Source organism: Amblyomma mixtum, chromosome 3, assembly GCF_055824585.1.
Source record: "Amblyomma mixtum isolate Tamu chromosome 3, ASM5582458v1, whole genome shotgun sequence".
NCBI classification, from domain to species: domain Eukaryota; kingdom Metazoa; phylum Arthropoda; class Arachnida; order Ixodida; family Ixodidae; genus Amblyomma; species Amblyomma mixtum.
In genome coordinates, this window is record NC_143014.1 from 409,863,862 (window position 1) to 409,881,564 (window position 17,703).

General features: G+C 46.3%; 1 protein-coding gene across 2 annotated transcripts; it reads right to left on the reverse strand.

Moving 5' to 3' along the window:
- Window positions 1-4,340: 4,340 nt before the first annotated feature.
- LOC149357610 (uncharacterized) lies at window positions 4,341-17,233 on the reverse strand. 2 transcript variants are annotated; one of them, XM_089584815.1, is made up of 5 exons: window positions 16,084-17,232; window positions 15,919-15,978; window positions 8,051-8,148; window positions 7,111-7,331; window positions 4,341-6,279 (listed from the first exon to the last, which is right to left on the reverse strand). In XM_089584815.1, exons 2-5 carry the CDS (start codon window positions 15,962-15,964, stop codon window positions 6,159-6,161), a joined length of 486 nt encoding a protein of 161 aa, XP_089440941.1. In that variant the 5' UTR covers window positions 15,965-15,978; window positions 16,084-17,232; the 3' UTR covers window positions 4,341-6,158. The 2 variants fall into 2 exon arrangements, with proteins under 2 accessions (XP_089440941.1, XP_089440940.1); XM_089584814.1 differs by having other exon boundaries at window positions 15,919-17,233.
- Between the last annotated feature and the right edge of the window lie 470 nt (window positions 17,234-17,703).

Below are 17,703 nucleotides of genomic sequence, written 5' to 3' on the forward strand. Positions count from 1 at the left end.
CATTTTGTTTTCATATGTATTTTTGTGCAAAGGGCAAGCACTGCGCCGCTTCCCTCCAGCCCAGCGCGCTGCATAGCAGGAACTTTGGACAGTAAATAATTAGCACTGCTTGTGGACCTCGTAGGGCGCTGTTAGAGCAGCACCGTCGCGTGAAGTGTTTCGCCCGTGTCGCTTGCTTGGTCCTGCATACACAGAAAATTATACGCGTCGCCCGGAAGTACATCCGCGACTGGCAAATTGCACTCCGCCGTGCACGCTTGTGGGGTTCTGGTCTATGTGCTCCCCGCCCGCCTCTGTCTTGGCCTCAAAACGCGGACCGACTTGGCCAGAGAAAATATTCAATTTGCTGTGGCCGTAAGGCAGCGCAGCAAAATTAAAGAAAAATGAACACTCTGCTAGTTGGTAATAAAGGACTAACAACACTTGGAACGGGCTACGCGCAGAGCTAGCACAGACAAACTTTATTTAGTTCAGATAAGTGGCAGGAGGGCGGACTTGCCCCCCACCCTCCGCCCCGCGTCCTTGTCAACCGGCCGAGATCCCTCGGGACCTGGCGGCTTCGAAGGCTTGTCTTACGACGGTCTTATGCTCTTCTAGGTCCTATGGCTGCGTGGCGATACCACCCAGGACTCCTTACTGACAGCTGCAGCGGTGGATTGGGCGCATGCAAACGTCATATGGGCTGGGCAGCTCCTCTGCAGGGCGAAATGCCGCGTCGGACCGCGGGTACGGGCGCTCGATGCGAGGCGCCGCTGTAACATCGTTGATGCAGACGACTCACTAAGATTTAGACTAGATGTTGCATAAATTATTGCTACCTCACAACAGAAAAAATAAAATAATACTTTTTACTCTAACGCGAAACATATCTGCGATAAGAAATGCATAGTTGCCATGATGAGCACAAACGTCTGGCCACAATGCATCAAAAATTTGAAAGCTCAACACCAATGTCTTTGTTGTAAGCTTGGAACTCACACTGTTTTCCTTGCTGCAGAAATGAGGTTCCTTTTGTCTCAGCAAATAATAAGTTCCCTCTAAGCATTTTTAGTACAAGTGGGAAGTGATAGTTTGGCTCAGAAATCTGGCCACCAAGGTTATTCACGTAAGTCTGGCAACAAAGTAAAAAATTTGAAACAAATGTTAAATATTGTTATAAAATAATTATGCAGCTACAAATTTTGAATTTATAAAACACAGAACATATCCGCGAGTAGAAATAGCTGCCATTATGAGCACAAACGTCTGGCCACACTGCATAAAAAATCTGAAAGCTCAACAACAATGTCTTTGTTGTAAGATTGGAACTTACGCTGTTTTGATTGCTGCGGAAATGAGGCTCTTTTTGTGTCAGCAAATAATATGTTCCCACTAAGCATTTTTAGTACAAGCGGGACGTGATAGTTTGGTTCAGAAATCTGGCCACCAAGCTTATTCACTTAAGTCTGGCAACAAAGTAAAAAATTTGAAACAAATGTTAAATATTGTTATAAAATAATTATGCAGCTACAAATTTTGAATTTATAAAACACAGAACATATCCGCGAATAGAAATAGCTGCCATTATGAGCACAAACGTCTGGCCACACGGCATAAAAAATCTGAAAGCTCAACAACAATGTCTCTGTTGTAAGATTGGAACTTACGCTGTTTTGATTGCTGCGGAAATGAGGCTGTTTTTGTGTCAGCAAATAATATGTTCCCACTAAGCATTTTTAGTACAAGCGGGACGTGATAGTTTGGTTCAGAAATCTGGCCACCAAGCTTATTCACGTAAGTCTGGCAACAAAGTAAAAAATTTGAAACAAATGTTAAACATTGTTATAAAATAATTATGCAGCTACAAATTTTGAATTTATAAAACAGAACATATCCGCGAATGGAAATAGTTGCCATTATGACCACAAACGTCTGGCCACACTGCATAAAAAATCTGAAAGCTCAACAACAATGTCTTTGTTGTAAGATTGGAACTTACGCTGTTTTGATTGCTGCGGATAGGAGGCTGTTTTTGTGTCAGCAAATAATATGTTGCCACTGAGCATTTTTAGTAAAAGTGGGAAGTGATAGTTTTCGTTCAGAAATCTGGCAACCAAGGTTATTCACGTAAGTCTGGCAACAGTCTAAATTTAAATTTTGAAACAAATGTTAAATTTTGTTATAAAATATTGATGCAGCTGCAAATTTGGAATTAATAAAATTTGTTTAGTTTCCATCGTTGCACATAATCGTTTGGTGTAATTTTTAGGCATTTGAAGCCCATAACTTCTACTACACTTGTGCACAACTCTGCAGGGTTGTCGCCAGTTGGTTCAGTGACTCTCGCTGTCAGGGGTTCGGTGATCGCGCGATTGATTGATTGATTACAAACATCTTTATTTTTTCAATGTTCTCAGAACATGTGGGTGGGCCGCCCAGTGCGGTAGTCCACTGGCTCCTGCTGCTGCTCTGGCCCTCCCCACATGACAGTAGACATGACATGATAAGTTGTCACGTGGTTTGAGCGTTATCTTCTGCTCCACCAGCAAGAGCAAAATTTAACCGGTCGTAATTGGCTATTGATCGTTGATTATCCCAAAACGTACCTATACACTATTTGGAATACATTCGGGAAGGAAATAGTAATTTAGTACGCTTATAATATTCAAAACACACACCGTGAAATACTCAAGCCTTTTAGCTTTTCCCTTCTGCTGAAAGGCGACCAGTTCGGCTCTGAGTTCAACGTGTGAGATCGGTTCACTAGAAAAATGTCATCCTACTGCTTGCTGGGCCGCAAGCAGTAGGGTATTGACGTGCCACTGGTCGGTATCGGTCAGCTCTGTGGGTGGGCGTCCTGCCTTGGTACGGAACAAAGTGAGAAACGACTGCCCTACACCCATACTCCGGAAGAGCCCGTCTTCGCAAACCAGACCTGCTGTAGGAGAACTTGGCGTTGCTCAGCGCCCAAGTTGCACGAAGCACTTCTTGGCGACATCCAGTCCGGGTGTGCTGCCGCTCATTTTTTCTGCGCCTCCGCGCGCGCGACGACGCCTTTTGGCTGCGAACAACTAGCACCGACTTTTGGAAAGCACGGCGGCCACAGCTCGCGAGCGCCAAGAGGTTTTCCGCACTAGATCTCGCCCCCACAGCTGGCGGCGCATCATGGAGGAAGGAAAATGTCCGTTTTCCATGGTAACTCGGCGTTGAGCGAGTGCGCCGGCGGCCGCCGGGACAGGCGACTGCGAGAATGGAGTGAATAATTTCACTGCGACGAGTTTTCCAGTGGGTGGTCGGCTCGACTAGATCGCCTTTATGGCTTTGGAAACAGCAGCACTGACGAAGGTCTACGCAGAGTCCTCCCCGTTAATCGGCGTGTCAGCGCGCGCTCATTTCTTTTTGCCTTCTTATGCATTTTGTTTTCATATGAATTGTTTTGCAAAGGGCAAGCACTCCGCCGCTTCCCTCCAGCCCCGCGCGCTGCATAGCAGGAACTTTGGACAGTAAATAATTAGCACTGTTTGTGGACCTCGTAAGGCGCTGTTAGAGCAGCACCGTCCCGTGAAGTGTTTCGCCCGTGTCGCTTTCTTGGTCCTGCATACACAGAAAATTTTACGCGTCGCCCGGAAGTACACCCGCGACTGGCAAATCGGACCCCGCCGTACACGCTTCTGGGGTTCTGATCTATGTGCTCGCCGCCCGCCTCTGTCTTGGCCTCAAAACGGGGACCGACTTGGCCAGAGAAAATATTCAATTTGCTGCGGCCGTAAGGCAGCGCAGCAAAATTAAAGAAAAATGAACACTCTGCTAGTTGGTAATAGAGGGCTAAAAACACTTGGAACGGGCTACGCGCAGGGCCACTGTTGACGTGGCCCTGGTCGGTATCGGTCAGCTCTGTGGGTGGGCGTCCTGCCTTCCCAGTCAAAAATTCCTTCAGCCTATCGGTCTGAAGGCTGAAGGAACCCGTAATTTGGGCTTGTTGGGCCTGTCGGGCTTGTTGGGCCTGTCGGGCCTGTTGGTGATGGCCTGTCGGGCCTGTTGGTGATGGACCTGATGGTGATGGACCTGTCGGTGTCAGACCTGTTGGTTCTAATGGCGTCGGCCTGTTGGCACAGATCCTGCTTGCAGGTATCGGGATAGTGTTAGGCCTAATGAGGGACGCCAGTCCTAATGGCGCACCATAGATAAGTTTTTTCATCACTCAGAAATGTGTGCTGCACATTGCGCATGATAACATAGCTTCTTCGATTAGTGCATCGCAAGCTGTTGCAAAAAGGCAGCGCCTGCTACTAATAATATTTTCCAATTAAGCTGGCCAAAAGGGTCTGTAATGCCCTACGATATATATACTGACAACCAGATTTAGGGCAAACGAAAGCTTTATTATAAAATAGAAACCTGTAAAGAGGAAGATGATCAGCAGTCAGAGCAGCAGAACCGAGGCGAGGCGCGAGATGAGAAGACGACGATCGGCAGCTGAAGCAGCAGAGCCGACGCGCGGCGCGAGACGAGAGCGTGAACTGTTCCGGGACCGGACCTGTCCTTGCCCGCTCTAACCGGCCTTCACAACTGTCAATAAAGGCCGTTACATCTTGGTGGAGGTGCGGGGTAGCGGAGAGACGTCTTTTCAGGTGATTTTGTTGAGGCGCCAGTAGTCAACGCAAAAGCGGATAGAGCCGTCTTTCTTGGTGACAAGGGCGACGGGGGAAGCCCAAGGACTGTGTGATGGTTGTATGACGCCACGCTGCAGCATATCATTGACCTGGGTGTCGATAACCTGCCGTTCGGTGGCCGAGACGCGATATGGGCGTTGGCGCAACGGCGAATGGGCGCCAGTGTCGATCCGATGGGTAACAGCTGAAGTGCGACCAAAACGGTGGTGAGAGAAGTCAAACGATGACCGAAACTTATCTAGCAGGGCCGCAAGCTGGGTCTTCTCCGGTGGCGAAAGATTTGTGTCGATTGAGCCCACAAAGACGGCCTCGGGAACGGGATCAGGAGACGGTGAGGAGGAAGTAAGTGAAGACACTTGCAGGCGGCAGGAGTCGTCCTCAGAAGGGTCCCAGGCGACGACGGAAGCGAAAGGCTGGACACATCCCAAGCATTCACCACGAAGAAGAGTGGAGGGGCACAGGAATGGATTCGTCAGGGGCAAGGCGCTGCAGCCGGCTGAGACGGCAAGCACGGCGAATGGCAGGGGTAGACAGTGGCGAGAAGCAGAGGAGTCGGACGGGATGAAGATGACAGGGCCGTTGGATCCAGAGTCGCAATGAACAGAGGCGAGCACAGCAGAGCACGGCGGGATCATGACGTCATCAGCCACAGTCAGCTTGGAGCACAAGTTAGTGGAAGCGTTCACAGAGTCGTCGCCGAAGGGAAGAAGGGCGACTTCGGAACGAGCGCAGTCGATGACAACGTCATGTTGGGAGAGAAAGTCCCAGCCTAAGATGACGTCGTGAGACGGCCATGGGAAGACGATGAATTCAACAATATACAGAACGTCCTGAATAGTAACTCGGGCTGTACATGCCCCCAAAGGCGCAATAAGTTGCGAATTAGCGGCGCGAAGCATAAAACCATATAGCGGAGTCATCACTTTTCGTAACTGGCGGCACAATTTCTCACTTAGTACAGATACAGCAGCACTGGTGTCAACAAGCGCGAAAGCATCGGTGCCCTCCACAGAAACCGCGATCAAATTTGTCGGAGAAAGTCGAGGTCTTGAGCTTGGTGACGAGCAAGCAGTTCTTGCCTCCGGAACTGCGGGCACTAGTTTTCCGAAGGGGAAGAGGGACGACGGCGCATCGGGGAAACCGAGCGACGACGCGGAGATGGAGCACGGCGGCGAATATACGGCCTGAGATCGGAGGAAGCAGTGGTCTCAGAAGGCGAAGTGCGGTGAAAAGGCTGGGGAGGGGCGTAGGCGTAACCTCGAGGGTCAGTATTGGCAGCAGGGGACAACACTTGGCGGCGGCAGGGACGCATCACATGGCCAGGAATGCCGCAGACATAACAAATGGGTAGGTTGTCCGGTGTCCGCCATGGACGGAAACGTTGCGGTGGTGGCCAGGCAGGACGAAATGGTGTCGACTGCGGTGGATGCTGGTACGAAACGAACGTTTCTGGGCGGGGACGCCTGACGGCTTCGGCATAGGTAAGTGGCAAAATAAATTTATACATCATGACCTCCAATTTTTCGTTGCACGTCCCCCAGCTTCTGTGAGAGGTGCATGCGCACGGCTTTCAGTCTCTTCTCTGCAAGCTCCTTTGGTATGTCTCCCATGTAGATATGAAACAGAGCTGCACAATAGAACACAAAATAGGCCACATTTGAACACATCTAGATACATGATAAATGCAAAAGTGAGATTCAGAATTACCACTCTCATTGTAAAAACACAGAAACGAATGTTCGCCATTAAAGGGGCCATGAAGCCTACTTTCGTGCATACCCTTGTTGTAGCATTTAATTCCCAACACATTAAATTACAATACCCAAAAATTTCAGTTGATTCCGTGCGGCAGATATCTTTAAAACGATTTTCGTTTCCTTTGCGAACTGACTGCTTGTCTGGCAGCCTCTGATTGCTGACGACACATGGGCCTACCCACTCCGCGTCTGCTGTGTGTTGTTGGATGCATTGAGATGCTTGCATGAAAACCAAAGACAGAGATTACTCGAAACAACAGGCAATGCTATTTATACATTCTGTGCAGATATGTTAATTGCACTATCTTTGTCGCAGCAAGATCGGAGAACGCGCACAATGACTTGCCACCAGTCGTTGAGAACGCTAATTTCACAACCAAATAGATAAATCAGGTTACTGGCAGAACGGATCTTAGCGAGAGCCACACAAACAGTGTGGAGATCTCTGAAAGTGCTGTGATAGAGCCTGCATGAAGAAACGTATGGGCATAACACACCTTGCAAAAACTAAACGTCACTTTTGCCCGACTTTGCAGTTTTGGATGCAATAAGGACATTGCAGTTGTTACAAACCTCGGATACAATGAACAGGATCTCCATGACTATCACGCTTTCTGTAAGTGAGCGCGACTGTATTTGGCTGAAGCAAAGTTTGATTGCCTAGGTGTTACTCAAAGCAAAGAAAAAAAAAGCACTAGCACCTTTCAGAGAAGACTTTTTCCGGTGTAAGTGCCGGTTTAGCCTCTGTTCTGCCAAGAGACCGGCACTTATTTGAAAGCACGCCAGTCACGCTGCGGCTCTTCAGCTCATCAGGTGTCCAATACACCTGAGTAGCACCGCGGCAGAACATTGAGTCTGTTGGTGCTCTCAGGAGCATCTGCCAGGCACCAGGCTCCATCCAGAGCCCACTGCCTGCATAGACCTGCAGCAAACGTGGAGAATTTCGCATTTGTACACATTAACAGCAATGAATCAAGGGATTTTAAATATTTCATAACTTAAAACAAACAGCTGAAAAACATAAAAATTATGTAGGCATGAATGCACTCTTTTACAGCGAGCAGTGTCCAAAATCAGTAGATTTTTTATTTCTAGCCTTATAATTCGAAAAAAAAGAAATTGCTTGCGTGCAACATGAAATATATAGCACAATCTTCTGACAGTTCTAGCTTCTCTTCATTCCGAGTCAAATACCGCCAAAAGTTGAAATAATGTTCTCTGCCCCAATTCAAACAAACTTCAGAAATGAGAATAAATTTCACATACCAACAACTAGGCATACCTGACAGAACAAGGCAGCCTCCTCATGATCAAAAATTACTTGTGTACTAAGAATTTCCTCAGGACAAGAATAACTGCGGACCCATTATGGCATCGTCAGGTAATGAAGTACAAAAATGACAAATTAGAAATGCTGACCTGTGCCTTACATGATATTGTCTGAAACCACACATCTATGCTTTGCACACTACCCTTTTCGGCACACTTACTGGGACTAGTATAAGTTTCTACTGTAAGCTAGCATCATCCTCTAAACTGTACCCATTTCACTATGTACCAGCCCCAATTTAATTAAGAATCATTCACTCACTCTACTATGGTATTTGATACACTATATGACTTAAGAACACGCACAATCACCTTTCCATCATCCCTAGCAGAACCTATCACAGTGTCCTGCCCACCAGGCAGCTGGAGCTGGCAGTCCGCGGCGGTCTCCATCTCCTCGGCTGAGCATACTTTTTTGACAAGAAAAGGAAGTACACAAATATCAATGCACCTCAGCAGCACATATAAGCAAAAGCAAACTGAGTTCAGTTTGACATTGTGGGCTATCAAGTAAATGAAAAAAATTAAGTATTTTGCTCTCAAGGTAACAGTGAAAGCTTTGCACAGTAGAACCTCGCTGCTGAGTTGATGGGTGCTGCATTTTCCTGGCTGCTACACATTGTAGTGGTCTAGATCTGGCATGATGATAATAGGGTTCCATGCATTATAAACCCTGCTGTTCGTTGCATTGTAACTTCGGCCACATTCCTACACAGTAATACTTGTGAAATAACACCCCATGCCAGCCTAAATGAGAAACAGTGGCAGTCATATGTTTACTTCTAAAGCGGCTTTACTTGGCCTGGCATGTCTAGCACCACTGTGTTAGGCAGACGGCATTCAGACAGGCTGTGCCATCATCATCCACAGTGGTTGCACTTTTTTGAAGCAGTAGCTTCACTGCTACAGGTGCACGGCTGAGATCGCCATGTACGCAACATGACCTTCAAGTCTGCCACAAATAAAATAAACAAACAAATAAACCTCACAATCAGTGGGATTCAAACTCAGGTCCATTGGGCGAGAGCCAGGTGCGCTAACCACTAAGCTTCAGACCCACGGTGTGACAATTCAATAAAACTGGAGATATACAGGGTGTCCCAGCTAAAAGTAACCAAGCTTGTTAAAAAGAGGATGATCCCTAGCCGAGTGAGACCAACTGAGGGTTGTTGATAGTCGCGTGTCCTAGTCTGCAGTATTTAGCAAAGACTAATTAGCTAACTTTTTAATTATTGCTTTCAGGAAGAAATTGTCAATGCAGGAGTTGTAGATCCCATAGAAAAATAATCGTTTGCCTTGTTTGCAGCTAAGTACCACTGATACAACTTCTTTTATCTGACTTAAAAGAAAGCCCGCGAAATACAAAAAGAACCACGTGATAGGGAAGCAGTTACAGCGCTCCCAAACGAGCGATCAAGCAACGACATCCGCTTATGTTTGCAACGCTGTCCCGTACAGCTTTTGGCGTCTTGAGGAGGTGGCGAGATATGCACCAGGAACTGCTTATGCGTCATGGAAAGTGAGCGGGTGCTGCTTTTCAAGGAAGTGAAGCGCGGCTCGCATGGAGCGCTTTTTCACGCGTAACCTCGCCTCGAGTGATAGGAATGTGGCCGTGCCGCTAACTTGCACCGTCACGCGCTGAAGAAACGGTCGCCCTAGCGCCGATGCGAGAGTTAATTACGTATATCTCGCAACCATCACAAAACGCCGAACCCCGTTCGGGACAACGTTGCAAAGATAAGCGAATGTCTTTGCTTGGCTGGTCGTCTGGGAGCGCTGAAACTGCTTCCCTATCACGTGGCTCTTTTTGCATTTCGCGGGCTTTCTTTTAAGTCAAATAAAAGAAGCTGTATCAGTGGTACTTGGCTGCAAACACGGCAAACGGTTATTTTTCAAAGGGATCTACAACTCCTGCATTGACACTTTCTTCCTGTAGGCAATAATTAAAAAGTTAGCTAATTAGTCTCTGCTAATTAATCATGTTTGCATAATAAAAAAAAAATACTACAGACTAGGACACGCGACTGGCAACAACCCTCAGTTGGTCTCACTCGGCTAGGGATCATCCTCTTTTTTACAAGCTTCGTTACTTTTAGCTGGGACACCCTGTATATGTGCTTCTTGTATACTAACTGCTAGGTTACACAGCCGCTCATGCAATATCATGGTAATTTGTGATTCGAGCGATTCATGATTGATCAGTGACAGGCGATTTCGAGAGGAGTTTGAAGAGGAATAACAAGAGGAAGACGAAGAATACAAAGAGGAAGATTAGCGCTCCACACGCAGAAAATCTAACACCACGGGTATAGGAAAAAATCAGCTGTGGTTTAGCTTCGGTTAAACCTGGTGAGAAGCAGTAGTTTCACGTAGCTACGTGCGGCAAAGTCCAAAGAAACAACAATCTTTCAACAAGCCGAGAAACTAGAAACAAACAAAGCTTTGCAAAGCGCAGCCACATGAAGCTACCGCTTCTCGCCATGTTTAATCAGAGCTAAACCACAGCTAATTTTTTCTTCACCTATCCTTGTTTCTTTGTAATTGTGCTGCTAGTGTTAGTGTGGCTGGCGCGATTGATTTTGTCCTTCCGCACCTCATCACATCTTTTGTGACTTCTGGATGCACACAGCAGTGGCAACAAAGAGGACGAGGGCTAGCCTCCGCTGGAACCAACCATTATGTTGGCTGTAGCGGCATTAGACATTCTCAGAAAGTATGTTTGCAATGATCGCAACAGCCACATAGCCCCGTAAATTCTGGAGAAATGAGTAGTCTTCACCGGACGTAAGAAAATGCAGCAGACAATGCTGCATGATTTTTTCAAGTGCCAGCACTGCAATAAATGTGTTTAGTTCTTCATTCCTGTCATTTTTAAATTTGTCCTACTTCCTGCCTCTAATGTTTCCTCGCTCTTGCATTTTTTTTTTGTAGCAAGAGCTATTGGTCGCAAAGTAGCATTTTCACTGCGGCGGTGGTCACACCGTGGTCACACCGCTTCTTGCGCCGCTGCCTAGCAACCGTTGCCAGATGGAGCCGCGCCATCTGGTGCAACGTCAGAGGAGGAGGAGAGCCAGAGATAGCAGTAGGCACAGCAAGAGACCTCCCAAATCTACGTACGCATTCACTGGACACCCAGAAATCACGCACAAGGGACCGGGAACAGGACTGCCCACGAGGCTGCTGGCGCGCAGCTAGAGGAAGACAGTCGGCATTGCCTTAACGTGAGCCGACCAACTCGGACCACCCTTATTGTTCTCCCATCCCGCTCATAATACCTGACTCTATCATCACACGCCTTTAACAAGAGCAGAGGGGTTTGTCGTGGCACTTTGTCCCAGACATTACTCCATCCATTCCTTCAGGACTTTCTCGCCCGGCCCAAGTTCTCGCTCACAAGGTGCGAGCCGGTGCAGCGTACACCCCAGACATCCCGAGTCGATGGCACCGAACCAGGATCGGCTGCCCCAATTGCCCTGCTGACTCTGTTGATTTGCACCACCTGATCTGGACCTGTCCTGGCACTGCGAGCCTGTGCGCCTGCTACACCTCTGCCTACCACATCCAGACATACGAAGACTGGACGGCCCCCAGTACCGACGCCAAGCGCAAGCTCAGTGCCCTGCTAGACTTCATGTCAGAGACCGACACCCTCACCTTCACCTAACCAACCCACTTCCCCCTTGGGCCTCAGGTCATCCTTGTGATTAAAGATTTATGAATGAATGAGCAGCGGCCTGTATAAGAGGGCGGTTCGTTGAAGCTGTTGTGGCCAGAGATGGAGAGCGAGTCGGAGAGGCTGAAACAAACCAAGCTTAGCTGTTGGAACGAAACAAGGCAAAGGCGACCAGACCGAGGAAGAACGTGCAGAACGTCTGAATAAGCGACGCCGTGAAGATGCAGCTCGACGAGTTCGCCTAGCCTCTGAAGGTCCATTACCTCTCGCTACGTATGTCTGGCATAGCTGAGCTAAGCCACAGCCAATTTTTTTTAGTCCCGTGAGGAGCACATCAGCAGGGTTATGCTGTATTAAAACTTGTAGAAACATTAATACTATGAGAAACACATCTCAGTGAAGAGTTGATCGGCTGCTACACTAACAGTAGTAAAGCTTTTTGACGGGCTAGTTGGTACATATTCATATTTGAAAGGGTGTGCGCTAAAAAAGACAAACACAGGAAAAAGATAGAGACGACAGGAAAGAAGCGCAACTTCCAACTTTAATGACGACAAAAGAAGCCAGGCGCACATATATATCCGCTGATAAACAGATATGAGCTGCGTGATGGAGCGTGACCCCATCAACCAAACATAAGACAGCGCAAAAAATGCATATCTAAGTGACATTAAAAGAAACCCAAGAAAGTGAACATATCAAACACCTGCCGAGGTAAGGTAAAAAAGTGGGATTCGTATCGGCTGACAACAATGCATAACAACATGGGAAAACAGAGCTGTATGAAAGATGACACTGAAAAAGAGGATAACACCATAAAAAAGGCTAACAACATGACGAAATTTTTAACAAAGAACAAGTGAAAGATGGAGATAAAAACCGTGTAAAGGGTGGTAAATAAAGGCACATTGGAACATCTAAAAGGACAATAAAACATAGAGAGGCGAACGGGTTAATAGTCTAGATGGACCCATCCAGAAAGGCAAGTTCATTTCTAGACAGGTTAATGGAAGGCGTGCTAACGCACTTGTCTTTCCTGAGGTGAATAAAAAAGGCCTCGATTACTTCTCTTTCTGTCTTGTCCTGAGCCTTAGCTAGAAACTTGGTTTCATTAAACTTGGGGTAGCAGTTCTGGCAACTGCTGCAGTGTAACGGAAGGTTACCTCCAGACCTGTTCTTCATGGTGACGTTGTGCCTGCGGGCGCGCTCATTGAAACATTTCCCGGTTTGACCCACATACACTTTGCCGCACGTCAAGGGAATCTCGTACACAACATTGGCAGTGCATTGTGTGTACACGGTTTGATGCTTGATATTACAGGCCTTCTTAACACGCTTCCTGGTCACCATCGGACATAATTTCGCCAGTTTGCAAGTAGCCGAAAAAACTAGCCTAACCCCGTGACGAGACGCAACTTTCTTTAAATTGTGTGAAAGACCATGCAGGTAAGGTATAACCTGCACAGGTTTCCGTTCTGTTTGATGTTTAGCATGCTCCGAGGCGGTCAAAGGAGCTGAGACCGGATGCCTCGAAATATTCTTTTCAGGTAAAACGCATAAGCCTGCTTGTCCACTACGTGCCATTGTGTCTGAAAGGGATACGTGGCAAAACGTTGTGGGTGACTTCCTTCGGTGCCAACTGGACAGAATAGCTGGCGCTTACCCTTACCGCGTTCGAAGCTCAAAGGAAGTGGTGCAGGTACTGGAGGGAGGCAAGGTATCGGCCACAACTGGTTTTTCAATTGACGTTGAGGACTTATTTTACTCTGTGCCTCACGACGGGTTGTTGGATGCTGTTCGTGAACATTTGGAAGAATTTGGCGAAGTCAGGTTTCAAAATTCTGCCGGTGTCACAACTGAAAAATTTCTGGACCTACTATTGTTTTATTTGGATTCCACTGTTATTTGCTTCCAGGATGAGTTTTACTTGCAAAAAGCCGGAATTTGTATAGGTTCCTCAGTCGCACCGGTCTTATGCGGAATTTTTCTGGCGTCATTTGACCGGCGCCTTGAAGCTAGCTTGAAGGACACAGGGATAACATGTATTTTCAGATACGTCGACGATTATCTTGTCCTTCTTAACGCACCTTCATACTGTGCTGCTGATACACTTGTAGTCCAAATTCTCACTACCTTCTGTTCTTCATCGAGGGGTCTAAAATTCACGCATAACGAGCAGATCATGATCGACTCCAGTTTCTTGACTTACAGCTTATTTTTACAAATGATCATGTGTGTTGGTCTTATCAGCCGCACTCAAAGAAGTCACTTTTGCCCTATGATAGTGCCCACTCCAAGCTGGTAAAGCTTGGCATAGTATCTCTTTGCATGAAATCTGCATTAGAAAAATCCTGCGGCCACAAGATAGGTGAAAGTTTCCAGTGCCAGATCGACCGAATTTCTGCTGCAGGTTACCCTGCAAATCTGGTCACGAACATGTCTGAAAACCTTTTGCAAAAAATTAAAAACTCGGAGCATGCTAAACATCAAACAGAACGGAAACCTGTGCAGGTTATACCTTACCTGCATGGTCTTTCACACAATTTAAAGAAAGTTGCGTCTCGTCACGGGGTTAGGCTGGTTTTTTCGGCTACTTGCAAACTGGCGAAATTATGTCCGATGGTGACCAGGAAGCGTGTTAAGAAGGCCTGTAATATCAAGCATCAAACCGTGTACACACAATGCACTGCCAATGTTGTGTACGAGATTCCCTTGACGTGCGGCAAAGTGTATGTGGGTCAAACCGGGAAATGTTTCAATGAGCGCGCCCGCAGGCACAACGTCACCATGAAGAACAGGTCTAGAGGTAACCTTCCGTTACACTGCAGCAGTTGCCAGAACTGCTACCCCAAGTTTAATGAAACCAAGTTTCTAGCTAAGGCTCAGGACAAGACAGAAAGAGAAGTAATCGAGGCCTTTTTTATTCACCTCAGGAAAGACAAGTGCGTTAGCACGCCTTCCATTAACCTGTCTAGAAATGAACTTGCCTTTCTGGATGGGTACATCTAGACTATTAACCCGTTCGCCTCTCTATGTTTTATTGTCCTTTTAGATGTTCCAATGTGCCTTTATTTACCACCCTTTACACGGTTTTTATCTCCATCTTTCACTTGTTCTTTGTTAAAAATTTCGTCATGTTGTTAGCCTTTTTTATGGTGTTATCCTCTTTTTCAGTGTCATCTTTCATACAGCTCTGTTTTCCCATGTTGTTATGCATTGTTGTCAGACGATACGAATCCCACTTTTTTACCTTACCTCGGCAGGTGTTTGATATGTTCACTTTCTTGGGTTTCTTTTAATGTCACTTAGATATGCATTTTTTGCGCTGTCTTATGTTTGGTTGATGGGGTCACGCTCCATCACGCAGCTCATATCTGTTTATCAGCGGATATATATGTGCGCCTGGCTTCTTTTGTTGTCATTAAAGTTGGAAGTTGCGCTTCTTTCCTGTCGTCTGTATCTTTTCCCTGTGTACGTCTTTTTTAGCGCACACCCTTTTAAACTACACTAACACTGATGGCTAAAAAGATAACTGGTGAAATAATGAGGGCTAAGTGACAAGTGACAACCGTGGCCTCAGTGGCTCAGTGGTTATAACGCTTGGCTGCTGACCCAAATGACGAGAGTTCGATCCAGCTGCGGCAATGGAATTTCGATGGAGGCAAAGTTCCAGGGGCCCGTGTGCTGTGCGATGTCAGTGCACGTTAAAGAACCTCAGCTGGTCGAAATTTCCGGAGCCCTCCACTACCACGTCCCTCATAGCCCGAGTCGCTTTGGGACGCTGAACCCCCATAAACGAGCCTTAAAGACACAGCAGAACACTGCGGAGCGAGAGCAGTTCAGAAAAATCGCATATCCTGCCAAAAATGAAAGGGACAGTACAGCAAGCCTCATAGGCAATGCAAAAAGAAAAAAAAAGACGTCAGGTTCAATTAACTGCGCATCTGCTGAAGGACAGCAGGAACACTGTGCCAGAAAACTTTTCAACCTGTACACGGTACAACGCCTAACAACTTTGAATGTACCAGACGACCAGAATAATGCTAATATATTTTGTTAATTCACAAGAAAGGGGATGTCAATCAATTAAAAAGCTTTTAATTATTAGATAACTATGGGAAAGAAACATGAAGCTTAATGAAAAGGCTTGAAATGCAACTGAAGGCAGGACGACAAGCTATCGAAAGGTATAGATGTAATCACACAGTAGAGTAGGAGAGCGACACAAAGTAGAGATAAAAAGTACAGAAAGAAATGGGGCCTGGGAAGGGTATGTAACCAATTTCAAGAAAGGTCAATGTAGCACATACAGTCAAAGTTAGGGGCACAGCAGAGATGGTGGAAGGATGAGAGTAGAAGTTTCAGGGGATAAGGCGCCCTCAAGTGGCACAGGACAGGATTAACAGGCGCTCATTGGACAAATCCTTTGTTTGCAGTGAACATTTTCTTAGGCCGATTTGATTATGAAAAATAAAAAATGGCATGCATCACAAGAAGGTTCGCTCACCAAACTCGTCTGGCCCACTGCCACTAGCCCCATTGATGGATGTCATTGCTGGGGCCAGTTCTGTGAATTAGGTATAGTTAGAGTTCATGTCCTTACACCAAAATGCACATCAAAGGTAGTATATTCACACAACGGATGAGGTCACAAAAAGATCTCTAGCATCACCTCAAGTAAAGGCAGTGTCCGCATGCTGAAAGCATTCACACATGAGATGAAAACAGCAGATCTTGTCCTAATAGAAAAAAAACGCCCTCCTCTTTCCATCTGCAGACACCAATTGGTTGGCGTCAATTCGTGACGTCAAGCCACATAATGCACAGTTCACCCTCAAGATTTGCAATTCAGTCCACCGTGTGAATTCACCTTAAGATGACTTCCAAGAGCACTTACTTTAAGCTCTAAGATATACATGCATGGTGACACCTACAACATGCAATTTGATGAAGTAGCTTAGCTAAGAAAAAAGGGATGAGCAGCACACATGTGAGCTACTCAGGAACAAGAACCAGAGCTAATGTTTTAAACAGTTACTAGGCACATTACCATAGCATGAAAATGCACACACACCTCTCAACTGGCATGTTAGAAATACAAAACACTTCAGTAAACTATCTACACAACAATAGCACACCTTGCAAACATACACCACCTGGACTTTGTGTTTCCCAAATATAAGACATTCATTTTGTGCACAAAATTGCAACAAATAAACAAAGTAGCAGTGCCACCTAATTGGCCATTTAGAAACAAGGAGCAGAGGTATTATGAACAGCAGAGTTAGTTGTTGGCCTGGTTAGCATCACTGATTTAAGTTCATAGTTTTCCAGCCCTACGGAACACACACACATACATGAGCCGCCACGGCAGTTCAGTGGTTATGGTGCTCGGCTGCTGGCCTGTTAAGACACGGGTTCTATCCTGGCCGCGGTGGTTGCATTTCGATGGAGGCAAAATGCTACAGGCCCGTAAATGCAAACTGCATGCAGGAGATCTAAAGAATGAGGACAGGTTCCAAACTTGTCAAGCACTGCAGTGATTGTACAGAGATTTTCAAGTGTGAAGATCCTTAGCAGAAGCAAGCCACTTGTGAAGGGACAGAGACGCATCATATTAAAAAAGCTGGTTCACAATGTGCGAGCAATACTTCAGTTGTATCATATAACACAGAAATGATGTTTCTTTCATAGTTTTGATGATAAAGGTGTGATAAGTTTGTTTTTTTCCTGCTCCGCTGGTCTGAAGGCATTTAAGCAGTGTCTGCGCCGTTAAATAACCAGTTGTCAGTGAGCGCTGTGTTTTATCCTTCTTCCCAACTTCAGTAAAACGGCAAGTTGAAGAAAACAGCGCAGCAACAGGCACAAGAAAGAAGATGTGACAGGTGCTGACTAGCAACTGAAGGTTTATTGAAAAGGAACACTTAAAATATACTCTCTTCACAACCAAGAGCGTGCATGAGCTGCGCGAACAACACTGATAAGCTATCAACTTCAGTCATGGTGGTCAAGATTCAACAGTTCACAGCCATGAACGGCCATCCGTCCTTGTTAATGATTGTGAACTATTGTATCCTGACCACCATGACTGAAGTTGACAGGTTATCAGTGTTGTTTGCGCAGCTCATGCACGCTCTTGGTTGCGAAGAGAGTATATTTTATGCATTCCTTTTCAATAAACCTTCAGTTGCTAGTCAGCACCTGTCTCATCTTCTCTCTTGTCCCTGTTGCTGCGCTGTTTTCTTCAAGTATTCTTCTTCCCTTCGTTGGTCATGCACCGTTGCACTGGAAA

Bases quoted from the DNA above. Each gene is read 5' to 3' on its own strand.
- LOC149357610 (XM_089584814.1), bottom strand. From the start codon at position 15,964: ATGACATCCATCAATGGGGCTAGTGGCAGTGGGCCAGACGAGTTTG. The intron at 7,332-8,050 runs GTGATTGTGCGT...CGTTTGCTGCAG, and splicing joins CTGCTAGGGATGATGGAAAG to GTCTATGCAGGCAGTGGGCT. The intron at 6,280-7,110 runs GTGCTAGTGCTT...TCTATTGTGCAG, and splicing joins GAAAAAGTCTTCTCTGAAAG to CTCTGTTTCATATCTACATG.